Here is a 16616-nt window from a genome sequence, read left to right on the forward strand (position 1 = left end):
CGCCGTAAAGGCTAAAATAGGGGGAAAATTGTGTTGTAATGAAAGCAGTATTTTTTATAAATATGTTACATTTGAAAAAGAAAATGACTTAAAACCACATTATCTTTTGTTCTGGCTGGTATTGGTTTACTACTGAAGACGGTGTCTGTAATGTTCTTGTGGGTTCTTATATGATAATATTTTATATAGTCATTAGACTAGAAAGACACAAGTCATCTTGATAGTTACTAAATCTATTCTAATTCTAAATGTTCAACAACATACAGTTACCGTGTGTATTATTATCAGAGAGGCAGTTACAGTAGGTGGGACTAATCATAGCAGTGGGCAGCTTGCTGACCAATACACTCAATACATTACAGTGTCCTTCGTAATTTCCCCATCAGTGTTTTTCAGTCATTTTTTTTTTTTGGGGGGAGGGTGTCGGGGTGGGGGAGTTCAAACCTTTGTCCCATTCCCCTCTCCAAAATGTTTTCACCCATTTTTGATGAAAATTCCCCTCAGTTGAATATTTTTTTTTACATATTGCCAGCCAAAACTCTTAGTAGATCAGTACTTAATTATGTACATTTTGCAGATTTAGACTTTTACATATTTTGTGAATTTAGTAGGGATGGGAACGAATATTCGAATATTCGAATATTCGAAAATCGGTCGAATATTCGAATATGAAAATCAAATTCGAATATTCGTAAATTATTGTTGTTTTTTTTTTTTCAAAATAAGTATCATTGATTTGGGGTAATATGAGCATGCTAATTCTACAGAATAAAACCATGTCATGTTTGTTTATCGAGTATCAAAATATGTCCAATTAACAAGAAAATAGCAATGCATAATTGGCAGGGGGCGTCAATGTGTCAGATGCATGTCAAAAGATCTCCAATTAACAAGAAAATTGCAATGCATAATTACCTGGGGTCATCGCTACGGATTAACAGTCTATTAGGCGTAAATGTGATATCTTTTGTTAATTTTTTTGGCGTCTGTTTTATGTAACAAGTTGTAGATTTTTTTTTTCGAAAACAATACCGAACTTGTAAATATTGCCGATCTTTTCACAATATTTTGTAAAACGTTTCCGACCATCCGCAGAATCGGTTTTCGTCCGCAATCGGCCGTATTCGAATTAAATTTTGAAGTACTTTATAAGAAAATCAAGAAATAACATATGATTGATGCATAAGTTCATGTTGAAAGAGGTTTAAGTCTGCCTTACTTGCTTTTTACACGACGATTTTTACACGCCGATTGAAAATTTTCAAAATGGAGGCGGTAATACAACAGCGCGTCACGTGTTTAAATGGGACGACCTGCTATTTTTAGATAAAATTGCGACGGTCTAGATTATAATCGTTTTGATTTTTTGTATCATTTTGAAGCTAAAACACTGAATTAGTTAATTATGTTCATGATTATACTGACAGAATAGTGAAATAAAACGCTAGGATCGGCGGGTTTTGCTAGGTAGGATCGGGTTACCCAAGAAAACCCAGTTTTTGGCCTTATCACGTACGAAGATCCACGCTTTAAACAAATGAATACGTTGTGTATATCTAATCACTTAATAAGAATTCAAAGCTTCCATTAAAACAAACCGAATATTCGAATATATTCGAATATGGCAAACCGAATATTCGAATATTGATTTCAGTATTCGTTCCCATCCCTAGAATTTAGGGAAAATAAATAGATCTGTTTTGTGAAAATTTATGATTCTATAATATTGTTCCTTGATCAGGTTAATGCCCTTTGACAGAACACAATACAAACATGACCTCCTGTGAGTGTAAGTGTATAGTGTATATCTGGGAAAATTCATACTGCTGCCAGCATGTGCATAATGTCTACTGACAAAGACAATGCTGCCAATATGCGCATAATGTCTACAGCCAAAGACAATAATTTTCCAGAATCTATTGGAAATATCTCTTGTAAAACTTTTAGGAAGATAATGTAATTATTTGCTTTTAGAATTGTTAATTGAATTCTGGCATATTGCAATGTTATGCCATTTAATTCTGGCATGCTGCAGTGTCATGCCCTTGAGATAAATGTCATTGAGTTTATTTTGCCGCATGAAGTATTCATGTACTTTAAAAAAATGCAGCAGCATTACATGATGCTAATGGATTAGAAGTTAATGAAGCATGGTTTTAAAAAGATTGGACAAAAATCTAAAACCTGGAAAACAAATTCTAGATAATTTTTCAGAGGCATTTTGATTACGTTCTACACTCTTTAACAGGTCTTTATCACTAGATGCGGCCTCCATGGCCAAGTGGTTAAGATCAAAACAGGTTCAAATGACTTACTTGGGATGTAGAATTCATGGTGTGAAGTCATGCAACAGGTTTTCTGCAGGTCAATGGTTCTAGCCATTCCTTGAAAAATGCCTTGAGGGGCACCTGGGGTCTTCCTCTCCTCTACCATTTTTACCAAAAGTTGCCATTTGATCTAAATTGTGTCAGTGTGACACTAAACCATTGATTGCAACACACTGAGAGCATAATCCCAGTGAACTTACATTTCTCTGGTCCTTGAGGATGCTGATTGATATAGACACTGGGCAAATGGACCAGAATACTGCCATTTTATACCACTGCTATTGGTAAAAAGAGAAATGTTGTTAGTACTATTTTTGTAGTAGTCAGTTATCACTTAATAGAGAATATTCACAGTGTTTTACCAGAGTATACAATGTTTTGTAGGTTTCCAAGCTTGTTATCCTCCATGAAGAAGCAGAAGATGGAAATGCAATGCCAGACCTTGCCCGGCCAATACAGGTTGTCAAATTGGCTGTGGATAATCTTGTCAAGGTAAGTTCTGGTTTCTGTCATTTCAGACCTTTCTCAGTCAGTACAGGTGGTCAAGCTAGCTGTGGACTATCTTGTCAAGGTAAGTTCTTATTTCTGTCATGTCAGACCTTTCTCGGTCAGTGCAGGTGGTCAAACTAACTGTGGACTATCTTTTCAAGAGAAGTTCTGGTTTCTGTCATGTCAGACTTTGCCCAGTCGATACAGGTTGTCAAACATGCTGTAGGTAAGCTCTGGTTTCTGTCATGTCAGACCTTTCCAAGTTAATACAGGTTGTCAGACTGGCTGCAGATAAGTTTATCAAGGTAAGTTCTGGTTTCTGTCATGTCAGACCTTGCCCAGTCGATACAGGTTGTCAAACATGCTGTAGGTACATGTAAGCTCTGGTTTCTGTCATGTCAGCCTTTTCCAAGTTAATACAGGTTGTCAGACTGGCTGCAGCTAAGTTTATCAAGGTAAGTTCTGGTTTCTGTCATGTCAGACCTTTCCAAGCTAAAACAGGTTGTCAGACTGGCTGCAGATAAGTTTATCAAGGTAAGTTCTGGTTTATGCCATGTCAGACCTTGCCCAGTCGATACAGGTTGTCAAACTTGCTGTAGGTAAGCTCTGGTTTCTGTCATGTCAGACCTTTTTCAAGCTAATACAGGTTGTCAGACTGGCTTCAGATAAGTTTATCAAGGTAAGTTCTGGTTTCTGTCATGTCAGACCTTGCCCAGTCGATGCAGATGGCCAAAAAAGCTATGGAAAGCAATCAGCACTACAAATTTTGTGTTGTCATCTGTCTTTATTTCATAAAAGTTGTTAGTTGTGGTTTATTGTTCTAGTTAGCTGTAGTTTCTGTTATATCAGACACTTTGCATGGTAAATGTTTTGCCTTACATTTGTATATGGTAATATTTGCAAAACCTTATATTCTGATATTTTCACAGATTTCTGACAAAATACACTGGTGCTTGGCTTAGCATTAATTACATCATTGTTGCATACAACTTTTATGTAGGATATGACTCTTTCGTTTGAATAATGATACAAGAATGGATATGTGAAAAACTTGAGTAAATTGAATTTTAATTGAATTTTGGTACTTGAAAATCTATTAATAAGTCAGATTTTATATCAGTTATTGCAAATAATAGGTAGAAAGTGATCTGAACTTGAAATAAAATTTACAGTGTCTTTGTGTAGAGAGTGTTGAAAGCCTCTGGGAATGTTGTTTTCAGTAACACATTTAAGTTATAAATTTTTGAAGCAAAGATATACGTATTCAAAATATTCAAAGGTAAATAAAAATGTATGTTTACTGCTTTTTCTTAGTTAAATACATTATGTCACTGCCATTAGTGTAGATCAGTTGGGTTATATTTTCAAACTTGTAAATTATGTTTTCGCTAATTTGTGCAATGTATTGGAGCGACATGCAAATTCAAAAGGCACCTGAATTTTAAGAAGTATTATCTGCCTTCTTAAGCACAAATGCTCAACATCAGGAATGGCAAATTAAGAAATAAAAATAATGCGAAAATCAGTATTATTTTGATTAATTATGTGATCTTTTTGACAATAATTTAACTGTTTGTAACAGTGTTGTTGATGCTATTTAACATGCCCTTTCTTCATACAGCCAAAATTTCATCCAAAAAGTTCAGCTAGCTAGGTCTTTTTAGCTCATCTGATTTTTTGAAAAAAAATGATGAGTTATTGTCATCACTTGAGCGGTTGTCGGCGTCGGCGTCGGCGTCTGCGTCGGCGTTGCCTGGTTAAGTTTTATGTTTAGGTCAGCTTTTCTCCTAAACTATCAAAGCTGTTGCTTTGAAACTTGGAATACTTGTTCACCATCATAAGCTGACCCTGTATAGCAAGAAACATATCTCCATCTTGCTTTTTGCAAGATTTATGGCCCCTTTTGTACTTAGAAAATATCATATTTCTTGGTTAAGTTTTATGTTTAGGTCAACTTTTCTCCTAAACTATCAAAGCTTTTGCTTTGAAACTTGGAATACTTGTTCACCATCATAAGCAGACCCTGTACATCAAGAAACATAACTCCATCTTGCTTTTTGCAAGAATTATTGCCCCTTTTGGACTTAGAAAATCAGTTTTCTTGGTTAAGTTTTATGTTTAGGTCAGCTTTTATCCTAAACTATCAAAGCTATTCCTTTAAAACTTGCAACACTTGTTCACCATCATAAGCTGACCCTGTTCAGCAAGAAACATAACTCCATCCTGCTTTTTGCAAGATTTATGGCCCCTTTTGGACTTAGAAAATATCAGATTTCTTGGTTAAGTTTTATGTTTAGGTCAACTTTTTCTCTTAAACTATCAAAGCTATTGCTTTAAAACTTGCAACTCTTGTTCACCATCATAAACTGACCCTGTACAGCAAGCAACATAACTCCATCCTGCTTTTTGCAATAATTATTGCCCCTTTTGGACTTAGAAAAATCATTTTCTTGGTTGAATATTATGTTTAAGTCAACTTTTCTCATAAACGATCAAAGCTATTGCTTTAAAACTTGCAACAGTTTTTCACCATCATAAGTGGACACTGTACATCAAGAAACATAACTCTATCCTGCTTTTTGCAAGAGTGATGGCCCTTTTTAGACTTAGAAAATCATGGGTAGGACAATATTTCTATTATACAAAAAAAATCAGATGAGCGTCAGCACCCGCAAGGCGGTGCTCTTGTTTTAATGAATTATGAATGACAATATCATTGATGAAAATGATTCAGATAATTATAAGAATGACCGGTTAGCTATTTTGATCAGTATAGATTGTAGTCTGGATCTGGCTTTGGTATAGAAGAATAAATTATTTAATTGATCTAATATATTCCACCATATGTTCTCAAGATGTTTTCAATGTTCTTTCCTGGTTTCTGTCTGTGATGCTGTCTGCCAAGCCGATCTGATATTAAATACCTTCTGTTCTTCACTGTTACTGCTAGCATAAAAATGTTGTATACGTATCCATAACTGGTTCAAGTTAATTTTTTCAATTTTTTCAAACAGTTTTTCACTTGTAATCTCAAGAAAAATATTAAAATGAAAATGGACTACAGTAGAGCTGTTACTATTTTTTTTCTTTTTGAAAAATTTTTGAAAAGCAAGTATTTAAAGTAAAATTACAGCAACGTCAAATTTTGTTAATTAGGATAGTAAAATAGTATGAAATGCTACACAAGTTTTTTTTTTCAAGTACTTTGCTTAGGAAGATGGCGTTTTTGGAAAAAGAAACCTTAGTATAAGCCAAGAATAAGAACTTCTTAACTGTTGTTTTATCATGCCTGTATATAAATGCCATACTCTGTAAGACATAAAAGATCAACAGATATTTTAGTGGTCTGAGATAAATTACCACATTTTTTTCTGGCAAAAATATTAGCAAATCTACAGACATTTTTAATGGCTTACAGTAGCAGTTCTATAGTATTATCTCATTTTTGGGGCACACTAAGTCTTGTGAAGTGGACAGTAAGAAACCCCGTCCCCCACCTCACCAAACCCTTCCCCTCCCCAAAACCTGCAGGAAAAGAAAGTAAAGGCATTTCTTAAGTTCAGAATATCTTGTTAGCTAAGACTCTCAGTAAATATTTACTATGAAATTTTCTATTCAGAAGCCAGACGGAAATTTGTTTGCTGCAAACATTCAGCTAAAGACATTCAATTCTAGGCAATTTTCCTCCTCAGTGAAGGTTGTCACTTTACTTTATTTACAAGCCTTTACTGTAACTTTGACTGTTGTATTTTATTTTAAGGTCGGGTATGAGACAATCAACAGCAGTGATGATCAAATCCTCAAACAAGACATGCCACCTGCCCTACGTAGAGTGGAGGAATCCTCCATCTCTCTTCTGCAAGCGTCTGAAATGCTCAGATCAGATCCATATTCTGCTCCCGCTCGAAAGAAGCTCATTGACGGGTCAAGAGGTTTGTGTTTGAATATGTCAGTTACTGAAAACAGAAGAGTGAAAAAATTTTCTTGTCCATGCAGATTATACTGTCCTCATTATAGACAATGAAATAGTAAACAACAGAATTGTAACTGGCCTTTTTCTTGTTTAACTTTTAGCTTGTTTACTTTCTAAAACGGACTGGTCCATCATTCAGTTTAGGCAATACCATTTATTAATCGAAGGGGTGTTTACTGAAAATTTACTCACTGAATAGCAAACAGAGCAGACCAAGATCAGCCTGCATGGACGTGCAGGCTGATCTTTGTCTGCATTGGTCGCAAAGGTAGAATCACTTCCTGCCAGCAAGCTAAAGGTTAATCTGACACTTATCATCCTGGACAATTTATCACATGGCCTAAATGCTGATTAAATAATGTAAAGTGTAGAAAAAGCATCTTCATCAGTAAACGAGATCTTATTTGATTACCATGAGAATTAACGAGATTTGTCTGTATGTTCTTAGAGTTGCAGATCTGTTATATGTTATTTATTATATCATGTCTGAAATGTCATAATTCAGAATTAGCCCGCCCGCTTAGCTCAGTAGGTAGAGCGTTGGTCTACTGATCACAGGGTTGTGAGTTTGATCCTCTGGCAGGGCGTATGTTCTCCGTGACTATTTGATAAACGACATTGTGTCTGAAATCATTAGTCCTCCACCTCTGATTATTCATGCGGGGAAGTTGGCAGTTATTTGCGGAGAACAGGTTAGTACTGGTATAGAATCCAGGAACACTGGTTAGGTTAACTGCCCGCCGTTACATGACTGAAATACTGTTGAAAAATGGTGTTAAACCCAAAACAAACAAACAAACAAACAAACATAATTCAGAATTATGGCTTTAGATATTAGTGCAGTTGTTAACTTTCATGAATTTGAAAATTAGAATTTTTGAACAAAAAGACTGAATTTTGAAACTTTTCATTTTATTGACGTCAGTCAAATCTATGCTAAAGAAGACCTCCAGGTAATGACCACCACTACTAAAAATCCAGCTTAAAGAGGCCACCTTTTTGTTTTCCTGTTTCTTCAATTAATAATTATTAAGGTTTTACCTGCATTGACAGACCACCTATTAACAAAGACCAATTTTCTTTCATTTCCCAAGGCTGGTCTTTGCAAACAGGTTTGTCTGTATTTAGCTTGTGACTATTAATTTTAATTATTCTGTTTCAGGAATTTTACAAGGTACCTCAGCATTACTATTGGCCTTTGACGAGTCAGAGGTGCGAAAGATTATACGGGTTTGTAAAAATGTCCTCGAATATTTGGCCATCACTGAAGTGGTTGACAGAATGGAAGACCTTGTCACTTACGTAAAGGTAATTAACGATTTAGTAAATGGAGTTAATAAATGCATGCCCTTCCCCGCTTATTTCACCGACTTGTTGTTCAGTCCTTAACTCACTGAGATTTCAATAAATGGAGTGATATTTAAAAATCTGAAAAACAGAATCGTTAAAGGAAGGTGTAATATTCATTGTATTGTATAATTATGTAGTAACATCAAGATATATTGTACTTCTTGATGGCTGAGTAGTTTAGGTCACTGACTCAGTCACTTGCCTGTCACTGCGGTTGGTTCGAAACCTCTCTGGCTATAGAATTCTTTTATATGAGAAAGGTTGTTTTGCCCTGTTGACCGGTCATGCATGAAACAGTGCCAAGAGAGGCACCTTTGGTCTTCACCATGAAAAGCTGAAAAGTCGCCATAGTACTTACAAAAAAAGTCATTTATATCCTTTGTTCTATGATCTACAGAGGTTGTACTTTTTATCCGAGCAGATCAGTTTCAGTATAATATGTGTAATAAAGATATTTTAAATAGAGAAATAATTCAAAATGCCTTCATTAGCCTCCTTTGAAAAAAGTTAAGGGAGCTGTTGCTAATGCCATTGGCTTGTTCCATGGCTTGCCCCTCCTGCACCAAAATATGCTCTTGTTAAACTTTTCCTCCTCAATAGTGAGCTTGTTTGTCTGCAGACAACTCTTATTTCATAACTTTGGATTTGTATGTTCCTTGAAAAAGTTTTATCAGCATGAGCATAAGCCCTGCCTTATAAGGTGTAACGTCATTATGTTGTTTGGGAAATAGATTTTAGTTTTACCCTTACCTATTATCTTTTGTGTGCTTTGTTGGCAAATAAAACAAAGTTTTGAGCTCAAATGCGTCGTAATCTAATCACGAAGGCCGAAAGCCTGAGTGATTAATTACGACGCATCTGAACGAAAAAATCATGTTTTATTTGCCAACAAAGCACGCAAAACAAAAATCTATTTCCATTCTAATATGTTCGAACTACACCAGGAAGGGATACTAATCTAGGATTCTTTTTTAAGCGTCATTGGACACAGTAAACTGGAATAGCCAAAAGTAGGTCATTTTGCAAAACGTCTTCTAATCAACAAGACAATACCGGTACACAGTAAAATCCTTCTTTGTTTATATAAAAGAAAATCTTAAAGTGTTACAATGAATCATTTAAATTATTAAAGAACATGTCCTTAATGTCACCTATGTTCAATTGTACTATATTGTTAATCTTGCAGAATCTCAGTCCAGTATTGACTAGAATGACGAAGGAAGTAGATGCACGTGAGAAGGAACTGACACATCAGGTTCATCGTGAGATGTTGATACGTTCTCTCGAACAAGTGAAGAATCTCACACCAGTCTTGATATCAGGAATTAAAATTTTCATCACTGCTAAACAGTCAAGTAAGTGAATACATTAAAGAGTCAAGTAAATGAATGCATTAAAAAGTCAGATAATATTATTATTATTATATGAATGCATTAAAGAATCAAGGAAGTGAATACATTAAATAGTCAAGTAAGTGAATGCATTAAGGAGTCAAATAAATAAATATGATAAGGTGTAAAAAATAATTGTTTGTTTCGGGTATCCCGACCTACCGTAAATTTTTGGCCCGACCCTAAATGTTTTTATGGCCTTGGAGAATATTTTTTTCAACTTTTTAACAAAAAGTTGCAAAACTGCACTTTTTATGCTTTAAACATGGCCAGTGATGTTAGAAATCAACTAACTGATGCTCTAAAGGCATTACCCCTTTATTTGCATTCATTTTTTGACATAAAAATAATTTCCGAAAAGTCTCCCTTAATAAAAATTTCCAACCTACTTACCCTAATTTTTTTTAGCATGTTACCGGAAACAAAATATTGTTTTAAGGCCTAAAGTATTAACTAGCAATATGTTTTACACAGATCAGGGAATCCCCGATGCCCAGACAAATCGTGACTATGTGGTACGGAAGATGTCGGATGAGATACACGAGATTATACGTGTATTACAGCTAACGACATATGATGAGGAGGAATGGGACGCTGATGACATCACTGTGATGAAGAAAGCTCAGGTAAATTTTGAATAAATGCCACTGACTTTATTAATGTACAGTACTCAGAGTATTTCCGTTGATACGGGGAAATCATTTAATTTTGCTTAACTTCATGTCCATTCTGTATCATCTAGTGTGAAAGATTTTCATAAAACTGACATCAGTTGTTTAACTCATCAAGCATCAAGATGACATGTAGACCTTTGTCACTATTTTCAAGGTCAAGGTCATACTTCAAGGTCAGATATCCCAAGTTCGTGTCCACTCTATATCTTTTAAACCACTGCATCGAATTTCTTAACATTAGCATCAATTGTTAACATCATACAGAAAACATGCAAAGTGCACAACTTTTGTCATAAGAACTGAGGTCAAGGTCACTCTTTGAGGTCAAATGTCAAATAGCTTAAACATGTGTCTGTCCCTTATCTTCTTAACGACTGGAAGGATTTTCATAAAACTGGCATCTGTTTTTAACTTCATCAAGATGACTTGCAGAGAATACATCTCAGGTCACTTGGTCCAAGGTCAAGGTCACACTTGAAGGTCAAAGTCATGATCAGACCCATATTTACCTCTGTATTAGATCAGCAGTGTCTGGGGGTATTAATCACCTTAAATGATAGCTCTTGTTTTATCCTAAATGAAATATGTATTTTCAGAGTGCAATAGAACAGAAGATGAAGCATGCTCACGATTGGTTAGCTGATCCTACAGCTATAGTCGGTAGTTCAGGTCAGTAAGAAGTGTTAATACATATATATATATATTTATATGACCTAGATTGTTGCATGATATATATTCAAACAGCAGAATCTGTGGAACAGTTTTAGCATTTAGTATTGCATTTATGGATAAATGATATTAGCTTGTGTTGTTGCTTTACCAGCATGAGTATGTAAGGAATATAGTGTAAGTTTTCTGCTATGATCTTTTAAGAAAGTGGAATTGTTAAGAACAATAGGCCTCCTCAGTTCAGTAACTTACTCCATATGTGATGTTGTCCTGCCTTGGCTCAAATGAAAAGTAGGATTGCTTGATTGAGTTAGAATAACAATGGAAGAATGCCAGATACATATTGGCACAGAAGTTTACAAGATATTGTGGTAAAATAATTTAATAAAATAATGTTTATTCTTGTTCATATGGAAATGTTTTAACAGCATTATTACTTTTAATTATGAATGCATTCTGTAGGTACCGTTATAGCGAACAAAGTTTTGTCAGGTTTGTGTAAGAAAACCCATGTTTTTGTGTGCACCCAGTCCTGTTAATGTTCACTGTATAATGTATGTGTCATTGACAATAATGTCCAATGTTCTTCAATTAATGTTCACTTGATAATGTTTTCCCAATGTTTCTGTCTTCCCAGTCACCCTGTATAACATGTAATATTCAGTTACAAACCTGTGTTGAAGCCTAAAATCCCAACAGAAAGAAGGCCAATTTGAAAATTTGCCTTTTGCAGTAATATTCTAAAGCCTTCCTTAATGATCTTTATTTCGTAAGTTTGCCTTTGTGTCTATAAAGATAGTGAACATTGAATTTCAAGTATATGAGATAGGAGACAAATTCCTTCTATATTTAATGTTGTTTGAATTGTTTATAATGTTTTGAGTTTGTAACAGCAGGAATAAAATCATGTGTCATTCTCTACAGAAGTGATAAAGTTTGAAAGCATTTGTTTATACCCAATACTGAATAATATACATGCAATTTGATCATTTCTAGGTGTAATTAAACATGATACCTTAGCCTTTTAAGTTTGGTTTATTTTGCTTATTTTATTTTATTTATTTGTCATCATCCACCTGGTAGTTTTTGAATAAGCAGTTTTTAGAATTTTATTACAAACAAATTTTTTATCAATTATCTTATTAAATAATGATAATTACTTATAAAAAATTTCTCTGAAAGTCCCAATTTCATTACTATTTCTTAATTTCTGGTTTGAACTGTAGAGATTACTAAGAAGTTTGATTCCTTATGCAATCTGGGTGTATTTACTTGTGACTGTTTTCAATATTTTTATACATACATCTGTTTAATTGTTCTTTTTTTTCATTTGTTCTTTGTAGGTGACAAGTCTTTACGTCAGATTCTGGAAGATGCCAGACGTATAGCAGACTGTTGTACTAACCCTGATGATAGAGAGAGAATTATCAAGGCTGTCAGTAATCTTGAGTCCATGAGTCAAGCTCTAAATGAGCTCAGGCAGCAAGGAAAGGTAATACTCAAAAGTAGTCTCACCTGTCAGTTCAGCTCTAAATGAGCTTAGGCAAAGAAAAGAATACTCAGAAGTGATCTCTCAGTGAGTTGAGCTTCAAATGAGCCCTGTCAACAAGAATAGATAATACTCATAAGTTATATTGCATTGAAATAAGCTTCAAATGAGCTCAGTCAGCTAGAATAGGTAATACTCAAAAATTACCTTGTAATGAGTTGAGCTCTAAATGAACTCTGGCAGCAAGGAAAGGTAGTGCTCCAAAGTAATTTCACAGTGAGTTGAGCTCTTAAGTGAGCTCAGACAGCAAGAATAGATAATACTTAGAAGTAATCTAACAGTGAGTTAAGTTCTAAATGAGCTCAGACAGCAAGAATAGATAATACTCAAAAGTAATCTAACAGTGAAGTTCTAAATGAGCTCAGAGAGCAAGAATAGATAGAATTCAAAAGTAATCTCACAATGAGTTAAGCTCTATGTCTGTTCAGGCAGCAAGGAAAGAATACTCTAATGTGATCTCAGAAGTAAGCTCTAAATGAGCTCAGGCAGCTAGGAAAAGTAAAACTCAAAAGTTCCAGTTACAAGACCTGTATGAGATCAGACAACATAGAAAAGCTATGTGTTTCAACAAACATTTCTATATGAGTTTTATCGGCAAGGAATAATTATGCATTAGCATAAAAAAATGAGTAAAAGTCTATATGAGCTTATGCAGCAAGGAATAGTAGTGAGCTTAATGAGTAGATCTCAACATGAGCTTATGCAGCAAGAATAGGAATGTGTCGGCATCCAAAAGCTTAATATCATTCCTTACTTTTTGGCTCAAACTCTGATTGATGTTTTTTGTAGAGAAGGTTTATAAAACTGAGCTCAAACTGAGACCTTACACTGTTGTTACGAAAGCTGAGCTCTTGAAAAGCTTAGAAAAATATTATGAACATAAGTGCTGTTTCACAGGCTGAATATGTTCCCTGTATATGAGTGTATGTTTCATGTCACTCTGACAAAGTTAAGATCATATGGCCACTTTCCAGCTTGAATGGTGTAGATAGACAGACATTTTCCTTTGTGAAGATAAGAATGTTAGAAATCATGCTATCATGCTTTCAGCTTGTGTTTTTAGAAAAACAAAAGGAAGAAGAAGACTTTGCTGTCTGTTACATAAATGTTGTGTTATATCAGAATGAAGTTAGATAGCTGCAAGATAAGCAAATTAAATTAACAATCATGCCAAATTGCTTAAATTGTTAACAGGATAAGAAAGAAAATTGTCAGAATGAATCATAAGTCATTTTGTGTTACATGTAAGAGAAAGTAAGAAAATGGGTTTTAATTCTTTCTTTCAGCTAAAGAAATAATAAATGACATTGTCAGTCTCATACACAGTTGTCTTCCTTTACAGTATAGTGACCTCTGCCACTGTAAACATTGTAGCAGAAGACAGATAAATTGTGTTTTCATTTGATTTTAGATATCAGTTACAGAAATTGTTTTGAGTATTTTCCAGAGATTTAAGATTAATGAGTGTTATATTATGAAAAAATAAGATAAAGAGTAAGAATACATGTATAAGGCAAAGGTCGTGATAAATCATGATCATGTGGTATTTGTACGGCAATGATCATTGCAGTCCAAAGTAAGGTAACTGATGTTGGGAGTTTGCAGAATTGTAGTTGGTCACATTCTTACCAAATCGCATACTGTAAAATCATTTAATTTCGTGGGCATGAAATTTCGTGGTTTTGGTCAAAACAGCAATTTCGTGGGGATATGAATTCATGGATTTCAACTTGTAAACATAAAATTAATGGGAATTTTACTTGTTCGTTGGGATAAAATTTCGTGGATTGACTCAACCACGAAATCCATGAAAATTAGTCCCCCACGAATATTAATGATTTCACAGTATTACCCTGATCATGTTAGCAAACACCTATACATTTATTGGTGATTACACAAACATACACTTGTTGAATAAAACAAATCTAATATTTCTCAGGGCCTCCGTGGCAGAGTGGTTAAGGTCGCTGACTGCAAATCACTTGCCCTCATCGATGTGGATTCTAGCCTTACACAGGGCGTTGAATTCTTAATGTGAGGAAGCCATCAAGCTGGCTTACGGAAGGTTGGTTCTACCCAGGTGCCTGCTCGTGATGAAATAATGCACGGAGGGGCACCTGGGGTCTTCTTCCACCATCAAAGCTGGAAAGTTGCCATATGACCTATAATTGTGCCGGTGCGACGTTAAACCCAACAAAAATAAAATAAAATAATATTTCTCTCGTAAAGTCATTTAAATTGATTGTCTTATTACTACTTTCAATTGAAAAATGTCAGTTCAAACCAGTTGACTGGTAATATAATGTAATCCATGGTGAGCACTAAATGAAAAATGTGTCAGACATAATTATGTCTCCCACACCACTGTGGTTGGAGACATATTGATTTACTCCTGTCTGTGTGTGTGTCCGTGTGTGTGTGTCTGTCACAAATCTTGTCCGAGCTCTCTGCCAAACATTTCTAATCCGATCTTCACCAAACTTGAACAAAATGTGTTTGCCAATAAGTCCTTGGCCAAGTTCGATAACTAGCCAAATCGGCTCAGGCACTTCAGAATTATGGCCCTTGAATTACCGAAAATCGCATGCCAGTATCCGCACTCTTAAGTCATTGGTGCATGGTTGACTCAGATACATAACTATTCAGATGATTAGGCTGTTGTGGGAGACATGCGCTTTTCTTAAAAGCAGCTCCAGTTTTTGACATGAGTTTACACAATTTTCTTGTTCTGGAAAATGGGTCATACCTGTTAATTATTTATTTCCAGGGCAACAGCCCACAGGCAATGTCATTGGCAAGAGAGATGCAACAGAAGTTGAAGGAGTTACAGGGACTGACGGGGGCTGGAATAATGAACACAGAGAGGAGCGATATCAGGAAGCCGGCCCCTACAGTGGAGGGCAAGGTCGACCAGGCTCTGAGGTGGCTTACCAACCCGGGCATGGATGATCGAGGACTTGGTAAGTTCACACATTTATATTCTTTATCCATACTGGTAAGAGTGCCATAGGTTGCCATTCTGTTTTTAGCTCATCTGATTTTTTGAAAAAAAATGATGAGTTATTGTCATCACTTGAGCGGTTGTCTGCGTCGGCATTGGCGTCGGCGTTGCCTGGTTAAGTTTTATGTTTAGGTCAGCTTTTCTCCTAAACTATCAAAGCTATTGCTTTGAAACTTGGAATACTTGTTCACCATCATAAGCTGACCCTGTATAGCAAGAAACATAACTCCATCTTGCTTTTTGCAAGATTTATGGCCCCTTTTGTACTTAGAAAATATCATATTTCTTGGTTAAGTTTTATGTTTAGGTCAACTTTTCTCCTAAACTATCAAAGCTTTTGCTTTGAAACTTGGAATACTTGTTCACCATCATAAGCAGACCCTGTACATCAAGAGACATAACTCCATCTTGCTTTTTGCAAGAATAATTGCCCCTTTTGGACTTAGAAAATCAGTTTTCTTGGTTAAGTTTTATGTTTAGGTCAGCTTTTATCCTAAACTATCAAAGCTATTCCTTTAAAACTTGCAACACTTGTTCACCATCATAAGCTGACCTGTACAGCAAGAAACATAACTCTATCCTGCTTTTTGCAAGATTTATGGCCCTTTTGGACTTAGAAAATATCAGATTTCTTGGTTAAGTTTTATGTTTAGGTCAACTTTTTCTCTTAAACTATCAAAGCTATTGCTTTAAAACTTGCAACTCTTGTTCACCATCATAAGCTGACCCTGTACAGCAAGCAACATAACTCCATCCTGCTTTTTGCAATAATTATTGCCCCTTTTGGACTTAGAAAAATCATTTTCTTGGTTGAATATTATGTTTAAGTCAACTTTTCTCATAAACGATCAAAGCTATTGCTTTAAAACTTGCAACAGTTTTTCACCATCATAAGTGGACACTGTACATCAAGAAACATAACTCTATCCTGCTTTTTGCAAGAGTGGTGGCCCTTTTTAGACTTAGAAAATCATGGGTAGGACAATATTTCTATTATACAAAAAAAATCAGATGAGCATCAGCACCCGCAAGGCGGTGCTCTTGTTAAATATTTGATTCTTTGGTTTTCTTGTATGATACTGTAAAATTTGAAAAAAAAAAATGAAAGATTTAATTTTTTGCTAAAATAGCAATTTTGATAATCAGACCAAAATTATGTCTGATGAAAATTGGTTCTTGCAAAAATGAAAGAT

General features: G+C 35.1%; 1 protein-coding gene across 10 annotated transcripts in view; it reads left to right on the forward strand.

Moving 5' to 3' along the window:
• Positions 1–16616, forward strand: part of LOC123537548 (vinculin-like) — a 67528-nt gene that overhangs the window by 13433 nt on the left and 37479 nt on the right. For all 10 annotated transcript variants that reach the window (XM_045321346.2, XM_045321348.2, XM_045321349.2 and 7 more), the window contains exons 2-9: positions 2712–2819; positions 6577–6748; positions 7952–8097; positions 9326–9494; positions 10005–10156; positions 10801–10873; positions 12217–12365; positions 15190–15382. In XM_045321346.2, coding sequence (XP_045177281.1) covers positions 2712–2819; positions 6577–6748; positions 7952–8097; positions 9326–9494; positions 10005–10156; positions 10801–10873; positions 12217–12365; positions 15190–15382 — 1162 coding nt within the window. The remainder of the gene's footprint in view (positions 1–2711; positions 2820–6576; positions 6749–7951; positions 8098–9325; positions 9495–10004; positions 10157–10800; positions 10874–12216; positions 12366–15189; positions 15383–16616) is intronic.

The sequence above is a fragment of the Mercenaria mercenaria genome, chromosome 17, assembly GCF_021730395.1.
Source record: "Mercenaria mercenaria strain notata chromosome 17, MADL_Memer_1, whole genome shotgun sequence".
Taxonomy (NCBI): domain Eukaryota; kingdom Metazoa; phylum Mollusca; class Bivalvia; order Venerida; family Veneridae; genus Mercenaria; species Mercenaria mercenaria.